Source organism: Triplophysa dalaica, chromosome 3, assembly GCF_015846415.1.
Source record: "Triplophysa dalaica isolate WHDGS20190420 chromosome 3, ASM1584641v1, whole genome shotgun sequence".
Taxonomy (NCBI): Eukaryota; Metazoa; Chordata; class Actinopteri; order Cypriniformes; family Nemacheilidae; genus Triplophysa; species Triplophysa dalaica.
Genome location: NC_079544.1, coordinates 528,729 through 549,174, shown reverse-complemented (window position 1 = coordinate 549,174; position 20,446 = coordinate 528,729). Strand labels below are relative to the sequence as shown.

Below are 20,446 nucleotides of genomic sequence, written 5' to 3'. Positions count from 1 at the left end.
ACTGCCCAGACACGTCAGAGGGGATACTACGCAGACACGTCAGAGGTTAAACTGCGCAGACACATCAGAGGTTAAACTGCGCAGACACGTCAGAGGTTAAACTGCCCAGACACGTCAGAGGGTATACTGTGCAGACACATCATTGGAGATACTGTGGAGACAAGTCAGAGGTTAAACTGTGCAAACACATCAGTGGAGATACTGCGCAGACACATCATAGGTTAAACTGCGCAGACACACCAGAGGTTAAACTGTGCAGACACATCAGTGGAGATACTGCGCAGACACATCAGAGATTCAACTGCCCAGACACGTCAGAGGAGAAACTGCGCAGACACGTCAGAGGAGATACATCTGCGCAGGCACATCATAGTTGAAACTGTGCAGACACGGCCGACGAGGAACATCAGAGTAGGAACTGCGCAGACACGTTAGTGCAGAAACTGCGAATACACATCAGTGGACAAACTGCACAGACACGTCAGAGGCAGTTAGAGAGTTCGACTGGTACTCAGAAGGTTGCTGGTTCAATTCTTAGTGCCACCAGGAAAAGACTGAAGTGCCCTTGAGCAGGACCTTACCCCTGTCTGCTCTGCAGTGATAGCTGCCCACTGCAAGTCGCTTTGGATAAAAGTGTCTGCCAAATGAATAAATGTAAATGCAGGAGGAACTGTGCAAACATGATGGAGTCTGAGGCTGTTATGGGATATGAATGAATTTTGGCGTCTCTCTGATGCGTTTCATCATTTATTCACCACACCAAGAAAAATGGAAGAAAAATGACATTTGTAAAGGTCACACACACATAAAAACAGCTGAACACACAGTGTTTGTTTGTGTGTTTGTGTGTACAATGTCAAATTTGAATTCAGTCACTTTAACTCGATGATGATATCACATGTGATTTGTGTCTCAGTCAGACCATCCAGTGTATGTAAAGCATCTCAATCTGTCAAGTAGAATAAAAGCAGACGCAGATGATTATAAGTCACGCACATGGATGACAGATAAAAGAGCACATGAACAGATATTCACTGAGGTCGATATCACACATTCATCTGTTTCACCATTTAGAAGTTCTAGCCAATGATTTCAAAAATATGACATCGATCTTTGTGCTTTTCAAAGAGGAAAAAGGCAGAAAATTGTGTGAATCAAGCTCAACTTTAAAAGCTATTGATTTTGAAACAATTGCTGTAACACACTATGATTTTAGAGAAAACTTAAGAAAACACGTGAATGTGACCCACAGGCTCGAGTGGTCCATTATTCAAGCGCCTTTATTTCCTTTATTGATGTGAAAAAGCCACTTCAGAATGACTCGACATGAGGTGATTGATACTGTCTGCTGGAAAACTCACTTAACATGCTTGAATAAGATGCTTTTGACCACATCCGGTCTCTATGAAACCACACGAGACTGTGTGTGTGTGTGTGTGTGTAACATCTTACTGAAACACACACTCTGACACACATGACACCTGTGACACAGCCCCTCAATGATGTAATTGAATAATTTCAATTTGACATTTAGATTGAACTATTAGCAGCTTTTGATCATGACGGCTTGACATTTAAACAATGTTTTCTAAATGAACAGCACATTATCAGCTCCTGTTAACTCTTCTGACCTGTATCATGCAAATGAAGTACAAGACTGAAATGAGAAGAGAACGAGACAAGACGAGTGCAGAGGAGATAAGATGAGACCCCGGGGGTCTCTTCTCAATATTTGGGTTCAATTGGATCCAGAAGACACTGGTTTAACTCGCTGGATTCACATGAATCTGTTCAGTTTCTGGCTTTGTTTGGAGAAGATCAGCCTCCTCAAGCTTAGCGTCTCCTATTAAATCCAGACCACAACAAAAACATTTCTTAATAAGTTTGTGTTTTACTTTATGAAACGTGTTCTCTCAGCACGACGTCAAACTCGCCAGCAACTGACTGACAGCACAAAGCTCACGATCAGAGTAAAACAGTTGAAAGAGAATTCATCTTCATTAGCACTAATGCTCATCTGCTCTAAACAACTGCCACAAACACTGATAAATGACATCATGAGATGAGCGAGAGACATAGACACACATAAAGAGAGAGAGAACAGATATGGACTGCATCTGAAGACCTTGAGACGCACACAATGAGTTCTTCAGTGACCTTCAGAGTCTCTCGCTTTTCTCTTCATCACAAAAGAGATTTCACCTGTGTGCTACACAACTGTGTGTGCTGTCTAGTGGTCACGTGACCAAAGATAATCACTGTTATACAGACACAGAAGCGCTGGATATTCTCTTGTTGAATAACTCAAGGCAATTCAGCCATTATCACAACAGAGAGAGAGAGACGGGGAGAGAGAGAGTTTGTTTATTTATTACGTATACTTTATTTTATATTTCATTCTAGATTTTTTCTTTTACTTTGCACCTTATTTTAATTTCTCTTTATTGTTTGTACTATTGTAGGTCTTAGAGAGAAAACGCTCCAAACCCTTCAATGAGACCTTGAGAGACAATGTAAAACACACACACACGTACAAAAAGAAACACACACTCACATACACATTCAAGAACACATACACAAACAAGAAACCACACAGGAACGCACACACACACACACACACACTCACACACACACTAACACTAACTCACACACACACGCACTCACACACGCACACACTCACACACACACACACACACAAACTCACACACACTCACACACACACACACACACGAACTCACACACACTCACACACACGCACTCACTCACACACACACACACGCACACACACACACACACACACACTCACACACTCTTACACAGACAGACAGTGGGAGTGAGACAGAATCTATGAGTTCTTGATTAGTAACAAACACTTCAGAGATCTTCAGTCAAACACAACAACATCACATGATTAAAATAACACATCTGAACACACAACTGTCATCACAAACACATTTCTTCATCACAGATAAACGCTCAACACCAGGTTGATCTTCATAACCTCTCATCAAAACTCACCAACTCCCTCCATCTCTGATACAAGAACACATGATGTTCACATGATTCATTAGGATTAACACACACATGCACACACACACACACACACACACACTAAAACCTCTCTCGAGACTCACCTGAACCCATCAGACCTGAAATCTGTGTGTTTGTTTTATTCTAACAACCAAATGTAAAATCTTGCCAACAGTTCAAACTAAATGTAAGATTAGCAAAGAAGCGTTACCATGGAGACACTCCTGAAATCCCCCACAATCCACCTCAAACTCACATTCTGATGTGACACGCCCACATCTCACCGTCCAATTAATTCAAGAATAAAAGAACATCAGAAGACTTCTTTCAGTGTGATATGAGAAGAGGTCATGAAGAGAATGTGTGCGTGTACTCGTGTCTGTATGATGAAAGAAGAAAACACCTCACGTATGCAGACATGTAGAAGAACAGGTTCAGATCACATTGACCTGCTGTGTGTGTGTGTGTGTGTCACGAGCGAGGACACACTTTCTGTCAGTGGAAAACAGACGAGCCGCTTTTATAAAACCTCATCAAGAGAAAAAAAACATCAATCACAGCGACTCGCGCAAACGTCCTTTGTGTTGCCCACAAAACTACAGCGCACAGACAGATAAGAGCGCATACCTCCTGAAAAATAATTCACTTTCAAGGGTACAAGGCTTTTTTTCTCCCTACATTTGTATTTCTTTGTCGCCGGACTTCCATTAAGCTCGGCGGAGAGATAAAGAAACCACAGACACGGAGCAGAATTAACCAGCCCCATTTCAACAATCTACACGCGTGTTAAGCATGTAAACTATAAAGTAACGGGACAAAAGTGTCATTAAGGTTTGTGAATAGAGGACTGAATCAGACATTACGCTAAAAGCCTCACTAATAATGCAGGAAAACATCATTTATATTCCGCTGCGTTAAATGTCTGAATGCTGAATTCCTTCAGAGAAACGTTGAATTTAAAAAAGTTTCAACATTGACAACGGAAAAAGTTCACACAAAAAAAGAAGCATTTGAACACACACACACGCGCACGCACCTGCAGTGATGGTGTGAAGGCTAGAGGAGTAAACACATACATCAGCATCAGGACCACAGAGATGAGAGACCTTCAACAGGAGGTCAAAACCCTCCAAAACATCCTGCAGTTCTCCAGCCTCACGCACGCACACATACACACACACGCACACATACACACACACGCACACATACACACACACGCACACATACACATACACACACGCACACATACACACACACGCACACATACACACACACGCACACATACACACACACTCACACATACACACACACGCACACATACACACGCACACATACACACGCACACATACACACACACGCACACATACACACACACGCACACATACACACACACTCACACATACACACGCACGCACACATACACACACACGCACACACACACGCACACACACACACGCACACATACACACACACGCACACATGGATCAAAATGAGGAGGAGATGTTGCCATCCTGATCTTGTACACACACATGTAGGCCTACCGTACCTTGAAGTGGCTTAACCAAAGTGACTTTGGGTTTCACATATTTAAAGTTATTATAAAATTAGATGAAAAGGACAATTATTAAATTATATAAAACATTGCTCTCATTCAGGGGGGCACGGTGGCTTAGTGGTTAGCACGTTCACCTCACACCTCCAGGGTTGGGGGTTCGATTCCCGCTTCCGACTTGTGTGTGTGGAGTTTGCATGTTCTCCCCGTGCCTCGGGGGTTTCCTCCGGGTACTCCGGTTTCCTCCCCTGGTCCAAAGACATGCATGGTAGGTTGATTGGCATCTCTGGAAAAAATTGTCCGTAGGGTGTGAGTGCGTGAGTGAGTGAATGAGTGAGTGTGTGTGCCCTGCGATGGGTTGGCACTCCATCCAGGGTGTATCCTGCCTTGATGCCCGATGACTCCTGAGATAGGCGCAGGCTCCCCGTGACCCGAGGTAGTTCGGATAAGCGGTAGAAAATGGAATGGAATGGAATTGCTTTCATTCAACCAAACAGATTTTTTTTGATCAAATAAAGCTTTTTTATCATTTTCAACTAGCCTTTCAGCCCACAATAGTCAACTGAATATAACCAGTCTTAATAAATGATCAAAGCTCATCACATCTTGCTTTCTCTGTGGTTCACTTTGAATGATTCAGTGATCTCTTATATTCACTAGTGACAGAAATGAATCGGTTCAAATGAGTCTTTTGTGTGCGTGTCGTTCATACTGGCGAACTCGCGGTGTACAGTATTCGCTGATTCAATGATCCAACTGCACAGCCAGTGTATATCACTTAGGTAAACGTATTGAACAACGTCTTTACCCTCAATTCCATGCGAGAGGGAGGAGTCTAGTGGTGCTACACTGAACTCATGAGACACACGTGTGTTGTCCAGCAGTGATTTGAAATGCGTGGAGAACAGACGATGATTGTAGAGCTGTTATCAGTGCACGAGATGAAGGATCAAACTGACCTGCACATTTGGTTCGGGCTCTCAGCGGAGGTCCAGGAGCTCCTGTTCCTCCCTCGCCCGGTCGCGTCAACAGAACGCTGATCTCGTATTCGGCGTCGGGGTCCAGATGACCGATTTTGTGTGAGGTTTTATCCACGGGCTGGAGGTCGTACATTGTTCCCGAGACCGTGCGGTACTCCACCTCGCGGTTAACTATGGGTCCGTCTCCGTTGATTGAGTTGGCGTTGAGTTGAATCCAGAGATACGTGGCACCCACCGCCATCAACTGAGGAGGAGCGATTGGAACCGGAGGCTCTGAGAGAAAGAGTAAATGTTCGATAAATGATGAATTATAAAGATTCAATTCCTTCAAGTGAACTGGTTATGTGATTTCTGTGTCATTATAGTTAACATCAGTGCCGATCCTAGACGTCTAGGGGCCCTAAGAAAACTTCTGAGGGGCCCTTGTGCAAATAATTAAAATGAGATATAGGCCAAAAATGTAAACTATAAGAAATAAAAAATAACAACTCAATTTACACTTAAACAAATGAAGACTGAAAGAAAAAAAAACATTAAACCAGGGGTAATTTTAAACTTAAACAATTAAGTATAACATTTAATAAAAAAATGTTTTGACCTAACATGCGGCTCTGGAACCATCTAGCTGTTAAAAAATCTCTAACACACAAACGCCATGTTTTTACTACCAAAATAAATCATGATACACAGTTATCTCAAAAAAGCTAAGCATACGAAAACATATCAAGTATTCTCTAAATGTGACGGCCCAAACTAAAAATTACATATTAGCCTATCATGTTCAAACGAAATATAGTGGACACATAATGAAATTGTAAATCTGTCTTGAGAATTGTTATGCAAGTAATTCATTGCATAATTGGGCAAAACTAGATAAGACTTTAAAATACTACCAAAACACATGCCTTCTTCACATATCAGCAGATCATGCATTATGTAACAGTATTACATTTAAAAAAAAAGTATTATACAGGAAATTTTTCGAAAGTTGAATTCGCAAATTATAAAAATAGCGTTTTGTATACAATAGTGTTTTTGAATCGGTACTCAAGGGGCCCCCTGGTGTGAGGGGCCCTACACAACATGCGAAGTCTGCGTATAGGAATGATCGGTTCTTTTACCATACCAATAAAGCTATCTGAATTTAATTTTAAGAGAGAGAGAGAGAGAGAGAGAGAGAGAGAGAGAGAGAGAGAGAAACAGGTGCTGTTGACTAAAGAAATGACGTTTGGGCAGGGGCGCAACTGCACATTTTCTGAGGTGTATGTGGGATCAGTATTGGCGCCACCTCATCGACCACCCCACAATAGAAAACACTAAACAAATATAAAAACGCAGACAAGTGTTATATTACCTTTGGAGTCATTCTAGTTATATTTTACATCATGAGAAGATGACAATCAGATTTGCATCTATAACAGAAGCATGAAGGTTTCCTTTCACATAAACACTTTTCCAACTGCTTCACAGTGTAACAGAAACACAGTTCTGAAAAGATTAATAACAATCTGAAAACTAATGAAACAAAGGAGCAAAAAGTAGTAAAGTACATAAAGTTTGTTTCAGACAAACACAATAAATTTGGGCTGAAACTCACGATTATTTTAATCATCGTATAATTGGATGATTGTTTTATTAATCGGATAACAGACTAAACAACTTTTTATTTGATCTTCTGCTCATAATAACTAATTAAAACCCTAAATAAGGGTTTCATAGTTATAGTTTCATAAAATAGTTTCACTTATGTAGGTTAGAATTTTGACATTTATAACCTTTAAACAATAAAATGTCTTTAAATATCCCAAATATAAGCAACAATCCAGTTGTAGCCCATTAAAGATGTGCTGGTGAGGAAATAAACAGATTTTGATCTTAAAGTTAGACATTTACATCATTCCCTTTCATTCAACAGAAAGTATTATGAATATTATTTATTATTATCAAAACTAATAAGAACCATGAAATATTCTTCTGTGTTTAACAGAAATAAACAAAAGTGGAAAAATAAACTTACTTTAAAACGATTCTTAGTTTGTGGTTCATTAATATTTCATGAAAACACAACAATAAAACAGCCTCTGATAAACATACTTTTACTGAAACTTTATAATTAAACCTTTATTGAAAAACGAAATAAGACGGATAACAGACAGTATAACGCAAATAAATAAAACATCTTTGTATTTTTCCCACATTTTTTTGTGGTTCACATTTTATGAAAACACATCATTAAAGTAAAACAAAGACAAACTCACGTACATTGAATGCAAAATGTTGTTTATTAACAAAGGTTCTTTTGAACTCCTGTATCTGTCCTCCTGTCAACGGACATAAATTTATTTCATAAGCGAGAAAGATGTAGGTGTAGAGGTGAACTGATATTGTATTACGATATGAACTAACTCTCAGGCAACATTAAATAATGTTTTTCATGTTCTGCGCTTTGGGAAGTTTCTTTGCTGGGGTCATTTGACTGTCAGAGAGTGATTGGTTGACATAATAACTTGATTAAATAAAATATATATTTATTGAACTCTTTTAAAATGCTAGACAAAAGTGAAACAAAAATGTTTCTTTGTTGTTATATTTTTTATTATTTTTAACATTTTTTTTAAAAAGCTTTAAATTATATTTTGGCACAATGGCAACCCCCCTTGTGCGGCAACCCTATGCACCGCATATACAGCATACCCCATTTTTGCGCCACTACGTTTGGGTAACTAAACACATGGCGTCTGAGATCATAACTATTATCTCTCTCAGACACCGGAGTGGTTTTATTCTCTTAACTGATTCTTCCAAAAGAAAGATTAAATGAGAGGAAATCTGACAGAAAAGACGGCAGTAATCTCACATGTGTGTCCTCCAGAGATTCAGATCTACAGGTCTCAGACGCTCAACCCGCCGTGACCCCAGAGAACAGAACCTCTAAATACCCATAATCCCCCAACACCCCGACTGCCTATTACAAGTCACCTCAAATCAACTCATTGATCTCAAACAACATCCTCCTGGTCAGACGGTCAGACGGACATGCAGGAGACTGACCATTCACCTCGCTCTTCATGGTCTTCGTGAAAAAGAGCTGCATTCACAAGCTGACCTTTCACCTCTCAAGGACACTCGTCTCCTTCAATGACCCAATGCTGAATGAAAAGACCTCAGTGCTCCAGAGAGAATAAAAGCACACTGATAATTACAGACACGGTACGATCTGACGACGTCACGTCACTTTAATGAGACCAAAGGGTCTGAGCTTCATCACATTTACTCAAATCCAGATGATTTTACATTCATTTACACTCTTCATGTGTCTCGACAGTCACACATTGATTCTCTTTTAAATCTCCTGAGAAACATCTGAGACTAAATTGAGACTTAAATCAGTCATACTCAGATTAGATTTGAACTCATCAATTCTCCTGAAAAGAAACCAATGAGCAATAACATGCTTACAGCCACAGGTCTTAATGGAGGAGTTGGTACAGAAGTGTCTTTTTGGGGGCTTCAAGGTCAAAGTTCACATCAGTGTCTCTGTGTGTGTGTCTCCATGTATGTGTGTGTGTCTCTGTGTGCAAGTGTGTGTCTCTCTGTGTATATCCCTGTGTGTGTCTCTGTGTGTGCATGTGTGTGTCTCTATATTGTGTGTGTGTGTGTGTGTGTGTGTGCGTGAGTGTGTGTAAGAGTGTGTGTGTCTCTATATTGTGTGTGTGTGTGTGTGTGTGTGTGCGTGAGTGTGTGTAAGAGTGTGTGTGTCTCTATATTGTGTGTTTGTGCGTGAGGAGAAATGACTCCACAGGTCTCCTGCAGCTCTCACAGACGTCTCATTCATCTTCAGAGCGACGGCTTCACTCAGGCGTGACCCCGCGGGCGAGAGATCCGGACACTAACGGGGCGTTTAATGTAGTGGTGTGAAGCTGAGCTTTATGGAGACATCCGTCACACATCCTGACTTCATCAAATCCAGCTGAAACACCGTTTAACAGCATCATGACACATCAAACATCAAGTGTTTAAGACCTCTCTCCACCTCACACACGAGCTTTCATCCACAACATCTCCTTCAGGACTGAAAAGAGATTCGATGAGAGCTGATGGAGACACTGCTCAGACGTGTCTCTCCTCCAGAGGTCTCAAATACATCTTCTCTCAGACTCTCAGATTTATCTCCAGACCAAAGTCAGAGATCTCAATATGAACTCAAACATTTCTCTAAGGCCACATGATCCGAGCACTGTGATCCACGTTCATGTTAAAGCGGCCTCATTTGTGTCTGTTTTTACACAAAATCATGTAAATGTTCCAAATTTGATATGTTTCTAGAGACACGTTTGAGAGACATCTGAACATGTCAGGTCTCCTGAGCTTCGAAAGAGCAAAGTCTGTCTGTAAACGCTTCAATGTAAACTAAGACTCAAGAGTGTTTAAACAACACAGACCAGAGACACAAAGACTCTGAAGGGCTTAGCGTGAGATTAGCAGCAGAAACACGCCAGCCGTCATGTTAATAAACGCTTGCCAGACGCTGTAAGCTGCTGTAGACCACACACCAGTGTGTGTGTGTGTGTGTGTGTGTGTGTGTGGAGAGAGAGAGAGAGGTTAAAGTACATCAACAGACAACTGAATAGACCCCCAACCTCACGGACCACAGCAGATACTGACAGTGTGTGTGTCTGTGTGTGTGTGTAGGATATAACAGCTGTTACATACAGTATACTGTATGTGTGTGTGTGTGTGTGTGTGTGTGTGTGTGTGTGTGTATTTTTGTGTGTGTCAACTGTTGTCCAGGCTATTTAGAGATGTGTGTGATTCTACAAGAAAGTGTGTTTAATGTATATGTGTTTGTATTGCATGATTGTAGGACAGCTGTGACCCATTTCAGTAACACACCTGCCTGCACACACACACACACACACACGCACACACACACACACACACACACACAGCTATGGACACTTCTTCTTCCCCAATGGGAGTCTATGGTAGCCCTATGAACTGCAAGTAGGAAAATGATGAAATTTGGCACACTTGTAGTGGTGGTCCTCATTAGTCATGTGACCAATTATGGGGTCTCTAGCTTTCCCTCGATAGCGCCACCAATAGTTCAAAAATACACTTTTCAAACAGCTGTAGCTTTTGAACCCATTGATGTACAGAAGTTTTGTCGGCACATGGCGTCCACTCCTCACGCTCATCATATTCCATGTGTTACATTAACACTATGACAGTAGCAGATATCTCACAAAGTACAGTTTTGCTCTGTTTCTTTTCTTGTCCTAGAAATTGTGATCGATTGTTATAAAAATTGGCTCACATGATCTTTGGACTGAACTGCACAAACGTAACCCTGATGAATTGTGATTTTCACTGTTGTTCAAAAGTTATGACGTCTATTAAACACAAACTTTTCAAAGTTGACCCTAGGGCTGTACTAGAATATTTGAATATTTGTTCGGTTGGTTGGCATTTTAAAATGCCATCACTTTAAATTGAGTGAGGACAAGACAATGGCAGTGTGCAAAATTTGCGATTTAAAACTTGCTTACCACAACAGCACAACATGTTTGAAAAGTCACCTGTAAGTTCTGTAAGAAGTAGCTACACCGTCACCTGTACTATATTGCTGGTTTGAATAAACAAGCTGCTTTTATCCACCATGTTAATCAGTTATTTTACACATGATAAAAACTTAGCTTGATCGGAAAATACATGCAAATAAAACACGTACCTTGCGAAAAAAAACAAAACCTGACCTTTAGCCCAGCCTAATAATAATTTCTCCATAGGTACATCCCCAGGTATCACAGCCATCAACTTCAACATGCTCAACCACAACCACACTAAACACTTCACAGCAAAACCTAGAATTCTGAAAACCGATAACGGAGAAAAGAAAGAAAGGGATAGATAACAGATGCCATTGTGGAGTTCATCGCTATAGATATGAGACCCGTTCATTTAGTTGAATGTGAAGGCTGGTTTTGAAAGTATGCTATCGTGTTCTTTATTTATTACACATTTAACGTTTCAGTTGACTAATTACTGTACTGATAATTTTCTGATTTGGGAGTGATTTGTTTGTTAGAAAAATGTTAAAAGTATTAATCTTCAGACCTGTGTGTTTTGTATCACATGTGCAGTGTCCGTTCTCGGAGCATATAAACACAGTCTGCGTGAGGAGAGACGCTTCCTGCCGGCACAGTTCTGTGGTTTATTAAAGGCTTATTAATTGTCAACGTGTCGGGACTCACGTGTCCATATGCCAACAAGATGCGACACTGCACTTCGAGAGGGGACATAGGTTCTGGCGGCTCGGCCTTCCCCCCGGCTGGTCAGCCCAAGGGACTTAGGTTCCCCAGCTACGCACATGCTGCCATGCTTGAAGTCGATTGGATGAACGGTTCTGGACATAATAAAAATGCCAACAGACACTGGGAGATTCCTGCCTTTGTTAGAGAGAAGGATACGTTCAGCCCTATCCTTTCAAATATTTGGTGTTGCTTCAAACTCAAAAAATTGTATTTCGGCACATCCCTAGTTGACCCAAACATGAGACTGTATCTTGGCTATTCTTCTATCTATCGGTACGAAACTCGCTAAGCTTCATCGGCACCTCGGGGAGATCCGTGCCAAATATGGGATAATTTTTTTTGAAAATTAGCAATTTTTGCTCATAACTTTGGATATGTTGGCAGAAAATTGTGATCTCGGTGCATTCAAGGGCTTGGCCCCGTGTCGCTGCTTGTAGCTATATTGTACCCTGTAATCGTCACTCGACCCCTACAATCAAGTTCCAGGAGCGATCTCCACACTGTCTCAATCTCAGATTTACCAAACTCCACATGAGCTCAAACGTTTCACATCAGAATCTCATCGAAAATCAAACCATCTGCGTTCATCTGACAGCACGAGACGTTCACTGCATCGTCTCATTTGTGTTTTTTATATATATCCTGAAGAATTTTAGACATTCTTGAGAAAAAAAACTCTATGATGTCTCTTGAGCGATAAAAGAGCCATAAAATGTTACACCATCAAAGGGCTCAGAATGAGTTCTGTCCGGCCTCTGGGCGGAGCCGCTGAGCGTGATTGACAGCTCTCAGTTGAGACAGGCGGGATTAAATGCATCAATCACGTAAACCTGTCGGGCAAAAAACTACAGGGCCGTAAATTCAACGGTCCGCTCGGCGAGAGAGAGACAAAGAGAGCGAGCCAACATTGAGCTGATGAAATATTGAAGGCCATTACCCAACTCTATGAAGATAGAACAATTCAGGATTTACATCCCGCCGGAGAGATAAATTTATATCAAATGAGCGCTGAAGGGCCACGGGTGACAGCATACTGTACATCAATTCAATCCTTCTCCTAAAAACAGACCGGCGGTCAAGGGCGACTCTTAAAACGTAAGCCACGCCGTGCCCATCAAAACAAAGACAGAGCAGAACATTAGCATAAAACACACACACACAACATCCGCTCGGATCACAAGAAGATGAAGGGAACAGGTCATCCTGACGTCACACATCGTCCTTCACAGACTGAATCAGGTGTTGTGAGATCCTCAACAATACAAGAAAACTTCTGACACGTGAGGATCTAAAAAAGTTAGTGACACACTGCTGTGTGTGCGTTTGACACAGTGTGTGTGTGTGCGTCTTTGTGTGTGTGACAATGTGTGTGTGTGCATCTTTGTGTTTGTGTGTGTTTGTGTGACTGTGTGTGTGTGTTTGTGTACTCACGTTTGATGGTCAGTTCTCCATAGTTAGACACTCCCACACCGCGGTTCGAGTGAACGATGCATCTGTAGCGTCCTGAATCATGTTTAGTTGTGTTGACCACATCAAACATGCCGATGAATCTCTGGTTGTTCCACGGCTTTGTCGCCTTCATAGGAGCTTCACGACCACCAATACCCTGCACACACAAACAAACACAAGGGTACACACAAGAGAGATCTTAATAATGCTTTATATTAAAGAGAAAACAATGAATCTGCCGTGACCTAATGTTTCACACATATGTTCTTAACATTATATTACTGGATATTACTTTATTCTGGTACTTAAATGTATATTTTTTAAATGAAAATCTTTGTAAAATGTCACCCGTTCCTGATACGGGACACCTTAGTTTGTGTCAATATTGTGCATGTAATTTCCAATCGAATCATGACAAACTATCATTGGAAAGGTCTAAAGGCCTGTTTATAGTCGAGCCTGGCTCCGCTTCGCAAGCCTCCGCAAACTCCCCAAACGGACGAGACGTTTATACTTGACGCGTTCGCCATTGAGATATTCTTTGAAACGACAGGGGGCGCACAAACGAAATCGTCCTGTAAATCTGCAGGAAGTAGAAGAAAAGTAGGAATTTTACCGGAATTACGTCAGATCATTCAGAATGGCGTCTTGCGAGCAGCTGCTGGACAAGGAAACGTAGGAGATTTTGTGTTGTTGCTACTATAAAAAAAGGGCTAAAAAGGAGATGGAATGTTCACCCACTGCATGCCACAAAACGTGGAGATGTAGAATAGATCACTCTTGTTAAGCAGATGTATGTCCTGGACGGGGAAATGCATTTCAAATTATTGTTTGTTGATTTAATAAATTTTTATATCAACATTTTTGTTCACTCTTTCATTTCTGTGCATAATGCAGACACATTTCTACATATTGTTGGTTATAGACTGCTCAATGTACATTGCCATAGATTAACCCATTGGATGCCTTTATGTTATATAAAACGAGAATATATAAGAACAGTTCAAAAGAGCAATGTTTATAAATATTGTTTTATTCTGAATACAATATAAAACAGACACACTGATGATTAAAGATGTCTGTACAGGCGTACATGTTCAGCCAAAATCTCTTCAAAGCTTTCATGTTGACTGCGGCGCCGGGCAGTCAACACAAAGCGAAGCGAACTTCCGCTAACTCCGATGACGTCATATTTGGCGCGCGCACCCAGACGAACTAGCGACTGCGTCGAGTATAACCAGCCCTTAAGACTCTAGAATACACATTTCTTTGATGTTTTTTTTTATAATTTATGTAGGGAGAGTTATTGATTCTTTTTTATAAAGAGTGTGCTTAGATTTTTTGTTATCCTTTTTCGACCCATATTTTTTAAATGTATTTTTTAATCAAAGTAAACATAAACTTTTTTAATTTATTTTTTACAATAAACCTAACAACATAAATTAATTTTTTTTGTGTGTTTCAGTGATTTTTTTTTCAATAATCGTAACCATAAATCTGTATTTCATGAGTTCATGAGTTACCGCCATTTTAGTTCCAACATGCGTTTTCATGTGTAAAACTCAAAAAGAGCTCCGACAGTTAACAGGTTTTAAAATATTACTTTATTTCTGTTTTATATATGAACATATATTATTATCCACTTGCACAACATTGTCACACTTTATTTTATTTTATTACTATAATTATCAAATGCAAATGCTTTGGCAACACAAATTAACATTTTGTCATGCCCGTAAAGAGAGAAACACTGACAGAAACCGAGAGAGAAAGAGAGAGAGAGACACTGACAGTCACAGAGAGAGAGAGAGAGAGAGAGAGAGAGAGAGAGAGAGAGAGAGAGAGAGAGAGAGAGAGAGAGAGAGAGAGAGAGAGAGAGAAACACTGACAGAAACCGAGAGAGAAAGAGAGAGAGAGACACTGACAGTCACAGAGTGAGAGAGAGAGAGAGAGAGAGAGAGAGACTGACAGTCACAGAGAGAGAGAGAGAGAGAGAGAGAGAGAGAGAGAGAGAGAGAGCGAGAGAGCGAGAGAGCGAGAGAGAGAGTGGAAGTACAAGATCTAAACAACATATTGACCACTGTTAAACCAAAGAAGAAATGTTTAGATACTGACAAATGGTTTGATTTGGACTGTAAAGCTCTGAGAAAAAACCTCAGAAATTTATCAAATCAAAAACACCGACAACCAGATAATCCAGAGCTCCGCCTTCATTACTGTGAGGCACTAAAACTATATAAAGCCACACTCCGGCGGAAAAAGCACAGTTCTTGCAAAACCAGTTTGAAGAAATTTAAAAATCTCTAAACTCACCCAAATTTTGGGAAAAATGGAAATTATTATACAAACCAAATCAAGAAATTCTGGCCATCCAAGATGGGGAGACATGGAAAACTCATTTCCAAGAATTATATAGCCCAACTGAAATTCAAAATTCTAATCAAAATGAAATAATCAATAAACTGAACAATTTAGAAAGAGTGATTAAAGCAAATCAAAACCCCTTAGATTTCCCCATAACAATCGAGGAATTGGAAGATAAACTACGGGTCCTCGAGCCCAAGAAAGCCTGTGGTGTCGACAGCATCCTGAATGAGATGCTGAAACACACCGACCAAAGCTTCAAACTGGCCATGCTAAAACTCTTCAATGATTGTCTGTGTGTGGGGTTCTTCCCTAAGATCTGGAACCAGCGCCTCATCAGCCCCATTCACAAGAACAGAGACAAATTAGACCCCAACAACTACCGAGGCATCTGTGTGAACAGTAACCTGGGGAAGGTTCTCTGCAGCATCTTAAACACAAGACTGTTACACTTCCTTACTAAGCACAATGCCTTGAGTAAATGCCAAATTGGCTTTCTTCCAAAATGTCGCACATCCGATCACATTTTTACATTACAAACACTAATTGACAAATATGTACATCAAAACAAAACAAAAAATTTTGCTTGCTTCGTTGATTTCAAAAAAGCATTCGATTCAATCTGGCATGAAGGATTATACCTAAAACTTATCGACAGTGGAATAGGGGGAAAATTCTATGATTTGATCAAATCAATGTACACAGCCAGCCATTGTGCGGTTAAAATTGGAAACCAAAGAACCGAATTCTTCCCCCAGGGGCGTGGAGAGAGACAGGGATGCAGTTTAAGCCCCACCCTCTTCAACATTTACATTAATCAATTGGCCAACATATTAGAACACGCTCCCTTTAAAGGTCTCACTCTACACGACACAGAGATAAAGTGTCTTCTCTACGCAGATGACCTGGTCCTCCTGTCGCCCACTGAAGAGGGGCTTCAGGACAGCCTGAATCTGCTGGAGGATTACTGTCAGACCTGGGCCCTGACGGTCAACCTCCAAAAAACAAGAGTAATGATGTTCCAGAAACGCTCCAGATCTCAGGGACCATCACACACATTCACACTATCACACAGAACCATTGAAACCACAAAAACATACACTTACCTCGGTCTGAAAATAACTCCAACCGGTAACTTCACTTTGGCTGTGAATGAACTCAAAGAGAAAGCTCAAAGGGCTTTCTATGCCATAAAAAGATCCATTAAAATTGACATCCCAATCCAAATCTGGCTCAAACTTTTCAAAGCAGTAATTGAACCAATTGTTTTATACGGCAGTGAAGTGTGGGGTCCTTCTATAAAATTTGATTTCTTAAATTGGGAAAAACACCCGATCGAAATTCTACATTTAGATTTCTGTAAAATAATTCTCAAAGTCCAAATAAAAACTCCACACAACGGATGTAGGGCAGAATTAGGCCAATACCCTCTCCTTCTAAACATTCAGAAAAGAGCCGTCATCTTCTGGAAACACCTAAAAACAAGCGACCCCAACACATACCATTACAAAGCCCTGAAACACCAAGAGCTGAGCGTAGGTAAGAGTCCTCTCCTTCAGCTGGTGCTGAGACTGACTGTGATCACACACACAGAGATCAGTCAGCCTCAGGACACACACACACTCACACACATTATAAACACAGAAAAAGAAAAGTACACAACCTATTGGACAAACACAACTAAAAACCAGCACAAACTGGAATGTTATTCGGCACTAAATCGTGAATACACCATAGCAAGCTACCTGAGCACAGTGAGTGATGTGAGACTCAGGAAAACACTGACGAGGTACAGACTCAGTGAACACAGTCTGGCCATAGAGACGGGCCGGAGAAGACAGACCTGGATCTCTCGTGAGGACAGACTCTGCTCACACTGTATGATGAGAGTGATGGAGACAGAACTGCACTTCCTCACAGAATGCCCAAAATATAAAGACATCAGAGAGCATTACTACCCCAAAATTAATCACATATTCCCCCAATTTAACTCCTTTAATCAGACCCAAAAACTCAGATTCATTCTTGGTGAAGAAGCCAAATGTTGTCATGTAGCTGCAAGATATGTGTCATCTTGTGATCTACTGAGAGACAGCCAGAGAGACACAAACAACCAGTAAACACACACACTTTACATCTACACACATGTATATAATGTATATAATGTTCAGATTTTATAATATCAGTTGTTACATGTTTTTCTGTATAAAATATTATTATAATTTTTTTACCATAATCATTTTTTATTTTATTTATATTTTTTGTCTAAATATTATTGTTCTCTGTAGGATTTAGTTTAGATTCTATGTTGTTTTAAATGCTTTGACAATACAAAATGTATATTTTTGTCATGCTAATAAAGCTTTCTGAATTGAATTGAATTGAGAGAGAGAGAGAGAGAGAGAGAGACAGAGAGAGTGAGAGACACAGACAGAAAGAGAGAGAGAGAGCGAGAGACATAGACAGAGAGAGTGAGAGACACAGACAGAGAGAGAGAGAGAGAGCGAGAGACACAGACAGAGAGAGCGAGAGACACAAACAGAGACAGAGAGAGAGAGAGAGACACAGATAGAGAGAGAGAGTTATAGACTTTTAATTTTATTCTATCTTATTTTTGATCTTAATCTGTATTTCTGCATGTTTATATTTAATCTTGTGCTTTGGCAATGTAAATTTTCTTTTATCATGCCAATAAAGCTCCTTTGAATCTTGAATCTTGAATCTTGAGAGAGAGACAGAGGGAGAGGAGAGAGGGAGAGAGAGACAGAGGGAGAGAGAGACAGAGGGAGAGAGAGTGAAAGAGAGAGACAGAATGAGAGAGAGAAAGACAGAGAGTGAGAGAGAGAGACAGAATGAGAGAAACAGAGATAGAGAGAGAGAGAGAGAGAGAGAGAGAGAGAGACAGAGGGAGAGAGAGAGAGAGGGAGAGAGAGACAGAGGGAGAGGAGAGAGAGAGACAGAGATAGAGAGAGAGAGAGAGAGAGAGAGAGAGAGAGAGACAAGTGGAGGTCAGAGAGAGAGGTCACACACTCTTGAGCTCCTGCAACAAACATATTTTACTACTGGATTAACCTGAAATTCCTTGGAATTTTTTACAAAGGAGACATAGACAAACCTTCATTAACGGAACCTGTTGTTTTTTAAATCAAACTTTTACTCTTAATCTGGATTTCTGGAACAAAATATCAGAAAAGGACACAAAGGACACAAAGGACACCGACCCAACAATCCTGCTCTACAAACAAACCAAAAATAACAAGAGAACTAGATTATCAAGGACTTTCTTCTACCAGGTACCAAAGTAAGTACTTTACCATCACTTTGTGCCAAATACCCGACAATAACTACAATCAAACAAACAAAACAAGCAAAAGAAAAGAAACTAAAAGTTTTACTCAAAGATACAATAGTGTTACTGAGGCAGCAAACTCTGCTCAACCACATGACCCACGCCTCAGAGGTGTGAATTGGAAGGTGAGAAAACGACTGGACCAAACAAAGGACATTCCTCAGCCAACGCCCACACAGGTGCGAACGGCCCATTTCATCATGAGTGCACAACCCCAATGTGTGGAGGCCATTCCTCTACACTACCCAAAAGAGGTTACGAACGATACAGCAAGGAAAGTCTACAAAAACAAAAGACTCACAGAAAACTCAGAGACTTTATTCGCAGACCTTCATAAAGATGGTAGCACCAGTAACCTAATCTTCTACACCAACCGACCTCATTCATGGCACAAAGCCATCATCTCAGAATTCCCAAACGCTGAAAGAAAAGGCATCTGTGGGGGTTTCCAGCTAAAAATTAAAAATGAGGATGATGTAACAATGATCAATGTTAACATCTACAAAACAACAGGGATAGTTGTAGTGAAAAGCACTCAAGGACTTTTCGAACAAAACTTCCTCAGTATCAAAGGAAGATTACAACTGGAACCCGACAATGAGCAACTCACCACAGAGGAATCAGACAGAACCCCAGTTTCTGATGATCAGCAAGAACATACAGATCTTCCTAACGCAGAACAAACAAAGGACCTCCATTCACATTGCTACTGTACTGACATGAGAGAGAGATTTACAGCCCTGGAGGGGGAACTAGTACAGCTCAGAGAAATTACCCTTTCTCTCCAAACCATACAAAGCCCAGACCAATCCGGCAACAAACCCACAGCCAAACAAAAAGAGGGAGACAACATCAGGAAAGAACTGTCTTCACTTCAGGCCGAAGTGAAGCAGCTAGTGCAAGGGAGGGAGAGGCTCAAGGTTCAGCTGGCATCACTGGAAACCCAGCTCACACAGCAGACAGAGAGTCACCGGACCCAGCTAACTGCTTTAAGAGAGGAGATAAGAGAACTGAAGCATGAAAAAGATACCCACCTCACAGCCCTCATCTCCAAAAATGGTCCAGAACAACAGGTCACTCTTCAAACGGACCACAGCTCACAGACCTCATTGTCACAACCCAGCCAAAACTCACCATCTTCACCAAACCCTTTGCCCAGTACAGATCAACGCAATGAACCTGACAACACTCCAACACCCACCGAGGACTCACAGAAAACAGATATTGTCCTTCTGATAGACTCAAATGGGAAATTCATAGACGAAAAAAAGCTCTTCCCCAAACAAAGGGTGTCCAAACTCTGGTGCCCCAACACGCACAGTGCCCTCAGACTACTAAACGAGGACAACCTAGGATCACCAAGCCACATTATAATCCACACTGGCACAAACGACCTGAGAGCACAACA

The 20,446-nt window shown here is 40.9% G+C and overlaps 1 protein-coding gene across 5 annotated transcripts in view; it reads right to left on the bottom strand.

Moving 5' to 3' along the window:
• Positions 1-20,446, bottom strand: part of LOC130417535 (receptor-type tyrosine-protein phosphatase mu-like) — a 162,199-nt gene that overhangs the window by 67,255 nt on the left and 74,498 nt on the right. For all 5 annotated transcript variants that reach the window (XM_056743145.1, XM_056743146.1, XM_056743147.1 and 2 more), the window contains exons 6-7: positions 13,308-13,482; positions 5,542-5,835 (exon numbers count right to left, since the gene is read on the bottom strand). In XM_056743145.1, coding sequence (XP_056599123.1) covers positions 5,542-5,835; positions 13,308-13,482 — 469 coding nt within the window. The remainder of the gene's footprint in view (positions 1-5,541; positions 5,836-13,307; positions 13,483-20,446) is intronic.